At 43.6% G+C, this 6,788-nt stretch overlaps 1 protein-coding gene across 3 annotated transcripts in view; it reads left to right on the forward strand.

Moving 5' to 3' along the window:
- tpst1 (tyrosylprotein sulfotransferase 1) overlaps positions 1–6,788 on the forward strand; it is a 110,765-nt gene that overhangs the window by 37,167 nt on the left and 66,810 nt on the right. For 2 of the 3 annotated variants that reach the window (XM_007565572.2, XM_007565570.2), the window contains exon 2: positions 2,718–3,762. In XM_007565572.2, the coding sequence (XP_007565634.1) occupies positions 2,906–3,762 (857 nt within the window). In that variant the 5' untranslated portion in view covers positions 2,718–2,905. Of the gene's footprint in view, positions 1–227; positions 306–2,717; positions 3,763–6,788 lie in introns of all 3 variants that reach the window. The other variant, XM_007565571.2, reaches the window with a different exon arrangement.

Below are 6,788 nucleotides of genomic sequence, written 5' to 3' on the forward strand. Positions count from 1 at the left end.
CAGAAAATGTTTGGAAACCACTGGGGGGGCGCAGAAGAAAAAGTTTGGGAACCACTGGGTTAAACCAACCACAGCAAGTCAGTCACTGCACTCCCTATGCATTTTAATGGCAGGCCCCAATGATTGTTTTTATTTTCTCCGACATGATATGACCTCTTTTTAAATCAGGGATTTATTGAAATTTCTGTTCTCTGGTTTTTGCCCTATTATTGTTGTTTTCCTATCAGGAACCATTTTTAGCTTTCCTGTTGTGAAGGGATCAAGGAATTGGTGACATCACAACCTGGGAGAGCAGTCCATGTAATGTAAGTATTTTCCAAATTGCAACGAAGACCAGGTCATTACAGAGTTGTGGCAGTTGGCATATTTAATGCTGTTATCATTACTACATATGTAGGCCTGTCATGATAATAAATTTTGCTGGACGATTAATTGTCCCAGAACTTATTATGCTAAACGGTAACATTGTTGTTTTGAGAACATGGTCAAGTAATATAATAGTAATAATGGCATAAAAATGCGAGAACACGTTCTCAAAGTTCAATAAACTTTAAATTTATTAAACCTTAAAGTGTTTAAGCATGTTTAAGCGGCCCTCGGCCACAGTTCGATCGACTTTGTCATCGTATCGTCGGATCTGTGGCGGCATGTCTTGGACACTCGTGTGAAGAGAGGTGCGGAGCTGTCCACTGACCACTACCTGGTGGTGAGTTGGCTCCGTTGGTGGGGGAGGATGCCGGTAAGACCTGGCAGGCCTAAACGTGTTGTGAGGGTTTACTGGGAACCTCTGGCGGAATCCCCTATGAGGCGGAGCTTTAACTCCCATCTCCGGCAGAACTACAAACACGTTCCGGGGGAGGTGGGTGGGTACACTGAGTCTGAGTGGACCATGTTCCGTGCCTCCATTGCCGAGGCAGCTTATCGGAACTGTGGCCACAAGGTTGTTGGTGCTTGTCGCAGCGGCAACCCTCGAACCCATTGGTGAACACCTTCGGTGAGGGATGCTGTCAAGCTGAAGAAGGAGTCCTATTGGGCCTTTTTGGCCTGTGGGACTCCAGAAGCAGTTGATGAGTACCGGCGGGCGAAGCGGCATGCGGCTCGGGTGGTTGCTGAGGCAAAAACTCGGGGGTGGGAGGAGTTTGGAGAGGCCATGGAAAAAGACTTCCGTATGGCTTTCAGGCGGTTCTGGTCCACCGTCCAGCGTCTCAGGAGGGGGAAGCATTCCTCTCTAACACTGTTTATGGAGGGGATGGTGTGCTGCTGACCTCGACTCGGGACATTGTGGGTCGGTGGGCAGAATACTTCGAAGACCTCCTCAATCCCACCAAAATGCCTTCCATTTAGGAAGCTGAGCCTGAGGACTCTGGGTCGGGCTCTCCAATCTCTGGGCACGAGGTCGCCAAGGTGGTTAAAAAGCTCCTTGGTGGCAGGGTCCTGGAGGGTGCATGGGAGTTCACCCAACCAGTCTAGATGTGTTTTGTGGACTTGGAGAAGGCGTTCGACCGTGTCCCTTGGGGAGCCCCGTGGGGGGTTCTCCAGGAGTATGGGGTACCGGGCCCTTTGATACGGGCTGTCAGGTCCCTGTATGATTGGTGTCAGAGTCTGGTCCCATTGCCGGCAGTAAGTCAGGCTCGTTTCCGGTGAGAGTTGGTCTCCACCAAGGCTGCCCTTTGTCACCAATTCTGTTCATTATTTTCATGGACAGAATTTCTAGGCGCAGCTGAGGTGTTGAGGGGATCCGTTTTGGTGGCCTTAGGATCCACTGGAGGGACTATGTCTCTCGGCTGGCCTGGGAACGCCTTGGGATTCCCCCGGAGGAGCTGGAAGAAGTGGCTGGAGAGAGGGAAGTCTGGGCCACCCTTCTAAAGCTGCTGCCCCTGTGACCCGACCCCGGATAAAGCGGAATAAAATGGATTGATGGATGGATGGTGTTTAAATGTTCTAATGCACATTTATCCTAGATAAATGTTCTAAGATAAATAAAGAAAACAACAAATGAAATAAATTATGAAATCTCTGTAAACAAAATTATCATTCAAAAAAAGGGATGGTTAAGACCAAAGCACCAGACTGAAGACTTTTATCATTCAGTTTGTAGCAAAATGACAGGAAAAAAAGAGAAAAACAATAAATCAAGCAAATTAAATTTATTGAGTTTCTTTTAATTTATCATGCGATTAATTGTTTATTTTGACATGCCTATACATATACACATCAGTCTGAGGGAGGTGAACTTCATAATAACCGTCCAGCAGTCTTAGTGCGACTGTCAGGAATTTCATGGTTGGACAATGTGGAAACCATATGGGAGTCCCATCTTCCTTACAGTTCCTGAAGCCGTATACAAAGAAACAACTCATAAAAGTGGGCACGATATCACTATGACCCTGCTGGGACCATGCACGAGGTAAAAAGCTCACGGGGTCAAATGGACTCCGTCTTTTAGAACTGTGTGAATGTTTAACACTTTACTGATGGTAAAACCAACCAAGGTGAATATTTCTTTCTGCAGGAACAACTTCCACATATTAGGTTTGTTGTTAGTGTGACCTGGTAGTGCTCAAGTGTCAATCACGAATCAGAGTCAATTAGGCTTCAAATCAGCTGATTCCAGTCAATATCTTACGTCTCAGTGTTTTCAGTTCCTTGTTAGCATTTGAATTCTTTGACTATAAACTTCAAACTAATGGTGGTTTTTATGTTGTGCCACACCACAGGCCTCATGGAGCTGGGGACACGCCACCTGCTGTGGACCAAGGAGTTTCATCCATGCTGGCTTCCAAGCAGACGGCCATAAAGGGTGGAAAACTTAGCTACCCTGCAGTTGTTTTTCCTCTGCCCTTTTCCTAAGTCACCTCTTCCTTCCCCAAGGAGAAACCACTCCACTGTGTTGGAGAGTAACGACATGATTGGCAAGCTGAAACAGAACCTGCTGGTGGCCTGCCTGGTCATCAGCTCGGTCACCGTCTTTTACCTTGGCCGGCATGCAATGGACTGTCACCATCGCTCTGAGGAGCGCAGCCATCCAGGAGGAGTCCTGCCTCTGTCCGCACTGGGAGGCAGCATGCGGACCACCTTACGGACAGGCCAGAATCTCAGCACACCGTTTGTTTACAACAAAGACATGCCACTGATTTTTATAGGGGGTGTGCCCAGAAGCGGTACCACACTGATGAGAGCAATGTTAGATGCCCACCCTGAGGTGCGCTGTGGAGAGGAGACACGCGTCATTCCCCGCATCCTGGCCATGAAACAAATGTGGAGCCGTTCAGGACGCGAGAAGATGCGCCTGGATGAGGCTGGTGTAACAGATGAGGTGCTGGACGCTGCCATGCAGGCCTTCCTACTGGAAATCATTGTCAAACACGGCGAGCCGGCAAACTTCCTCTGCAATAAGGACCCGTTTGCACTGAAGTCGCTCTCCTACCTGGCCAAGATTTTCCCACGTGCCAAGTTTGTGCTTATGATTCGTGATGGGAGGGCATCGGTTCACTCCATGATCTCACGGAAAGTGACCATTGCAGGATTTGACCTGGGCAGCTATCGCGACTGCCTGACCAAGTGGAATCGGGCGATAGAAACTATGTACACTCAGTGCTTGGAGGCAGTGGACAAGTGCCTACCTATGCACTATGAACAGTTGGTCCTCCATCCTGAGAAATGGATGCAGACACTGTTGAAGTTCCTAGAAGTTCCTTGGAATGATGCTGTCCTTCACCATGAGGAGCTTATTGGGAAAGCAGGGGGAGTTTCCCTTTCCAGGTAAGTACTACCAGCCAGCTTTTAGTTTAGTCTAACGTCACCTGTGATGCCATATTAAATAGTTGTAGTTTTGAAGAAATGAAAACTAGGGAAGGCTGTTGGCTTCTTGGTTGTGGCAGCAGTTTAAAATCGAGGTAGACAGGTTAGCAGCCCATGCTCTCTGATACAAATTTACAAATTCCATGTTTCCAGGTCTCTATATTGGCTCCAGTCACTGAAACGTTAAATGACGATTCAGTGGCTAAATTGTTAAATGAAGAGAAAATGAGTCAGTTTCTCGTCAGTTTTTCTCTGTGGACATTTGGTTACTCCATCCGTTTGGAATGCAGCCTCTGGAAGCCATCTGCTGTGGCTACATATCAACTCATACCCACAGCTTTCACTTTAATTTGGAGCTGAAGTGATTAATCAAACTAATCTCGATGAGTCAGTTACTAAAATAATCATCAACTAATTTAATACAACACAATACAACTTTATTTATAAAGCCATCTAAATCAGCACCATTGGCCAAAGTGCTATACAGCAAATGCAGACAAAAACTAACATAAAAACAACAGCAATTAAAACATTGAAAACAATTAATTAACTGGAGTAAACGGCCTCATAAAAGGCCATTTGCTAGGAGAACAACATAAATTAATGATCAATAATTAAGTGAAAACTGTAAAAACATTAAACATAATATATGATATATGTATAAAAAAGCATTTATCTTTAAATATGCTCACCCAAAAGTCCTTAGTGGCAGTTACATTACATGTATGTGTTTTCCCACACCCACCTGAACTTCCATCATTTGATTTGAGTTGGAATTGAGTCATTTTGTTGAGAGAAGCCTTGTCATTAGTGACCTGAAACATATGTTTTGTAAGCATTGCTGTTCTGAAGGCAGGATCTCCTTTCAGGATGGCTTCAGGAGGTCACGTTATGGAAATTGTTGACACACTGAAAGGGGTTCAACCTTGCTTCTTTTCCACCCAAACCCTTCCAGAAACTCCCTTTTCCTTCCACGTAGTACTAGAAAAATCCCACATATCCTTCAGAGGCATTTAGTTTGCATTTTTATAGTGTGCAGATGAAATCAGCCATGGTTTTTATTAAAATCTGCTGCACCCATTCATCACTTTTCCCTCTGAGTGTCTCTGCCAATAACCGGAACTCCTGAGTAAATCCTTTACTTATCTTGTAAAAAATTATAAACATGCATAACTCATTGAGTTAATTATTATGAACTATTGTTTTATTCAACTGTGAGTTAAATATCTTGGGTGTTAGGACAGTGTATTAGATTTTTCAGCAAATTTAAAAAAAAAATTAAATATTCTGGCTGACCTCAGTGGTTTTGTAGATTTCTCTTTTTGGCTGCTTGTGGGAAGTGATAGATGGAGCTAAATGGTTCATTTCAGTGGAAATCATCTCTTCATTCACTGAACAGAAAAAGGAGGAGACTTCCTGTCACAAATGGACAACTCAAGCAAATTAAGACACCATTTTTCTCAATACCACTACTTCAGTAAAAAATGACTGTATCTGGTCATACTGTTTTCTGTCTAATGATCTAGACAGCACTATTTACCTGGAAGCTTCTTGGCTATCAGTTAATATTCATTATCTGCTGAAACCATCTGGTAAAGACAGCTTCCTATTGCCTAGAGTTGCTAAATATTCAGTTCCTCAAAGTGCAGAACATAAATCTCATGCATAGGGTTAACACATTTGCTCAAGCTGTCAAGTTTGTTTTTCAGAGATGAACTGATCAGATATTGTTCCAATAGAGATAGTTTTACAAAATCAGCATTCATTGTATTTTTTCCTATGAATGTTATGAATTGTGGCTTATCTCATTTACTCCTTTACAGGGTGCATAATAGTAATTCTTTTTCACACCTTAAAGCTGCAGTGTGTAACTTTTGCAAAGATTGTGTTTTACTTATCTGTTAAAACTGTCACCATGTTTTAACAATTTCAGACAGATAATCTGTGAAAAGATCAAGCTCTTCCACCTCGTCCATGAGCTGCTACTGCTGTCTGAGGAAATGCACCGTTACTGACCAAAAACAACCTATCATAGCGAAGAGTCTTACAAATATCAATGAACCTCATGAATGCAATGTTCAGTGTGCTAATGGAGGAAAAACAACTTGGGATTACAGAAAAACCACTACACGCCATCATCGGTGGCTATGCTGACTAACCTAGTATTCACAACAGGATCAGCTGACAAAGAAAAGTTGTAGCCGTAGCACTCAGCAAGGGGAATGAGTGCCATGAGATTGTGATTGACAAGTGCTTAGACCTGCCTCCGGACTCTGATTGTTTGTTTCTAGTTAAGACTGGGAGAAGGCAGAGAAGCTCCATTTTTTTCACAGATTATCTGTCTCCTGTTACATGATCACTGTGTTGTGACTCACAACAATGACAATATAAACATATATGTGTAACCCTGTCAATGTCAGATGACACCTCGCTGCTTCCGAAAACTCTGCGTTGTGTTTTCCTTAAGGGTTGTGGTCGGAACGACGTTTGAGGCAGGAATTTGACACACATGGCGGTTCAGACTGTTTATTCTGATCACTCGACAGTGCAGTGGTTTCGCCTTCAGAATTCACAGCAAACACTTCAGAATTCACAGCAAACACTCCGTGTTAACTTTTCTCATTAACGCATTTATTTATTTATTTTTTGTTTGTTTTCAAATACAGTATATATTAAACAAAGAAAAAACAATACAAAACTAACTACTCGGACATTAAATGTAACATTTGACTACAGTGAGGAGCTGGCGGTCAGTATTGCCTACCTTCAGAATTCACAGCAAACACTGACCGTTATACTGCCAGTGCACAGTAACAGAAGCCAAAGCACAGCGTTCATCAACGGACAAACTACACAAACTTCCACAACCCAAAGAACAAATCTAACATCTTGGTGGCCTACGCTGACATATTTAATCCACTGCCCTACATCCACCCGTTGTTTAATTGATGGCTACTAAACTTCCAACTCCCGAAATTGGCGCCTCC

Source organism: Poecilia formosa, unplaced genomic scaffold (assembly GCF_000485575.1).
Source record: "Poecilia formosa unplaced genomic scaffold, Poecilia_formosa-5.1.2 Scaffold179, whole genome shotgun sequence".
Taxonomy (NCBI): domain Eukaryota; kingdom Metazoa; phylum Chordata; class Actinopteri; order Cyprinodontiformes; family Poeciliidae; genus Poecilia; species Poecilia formosa.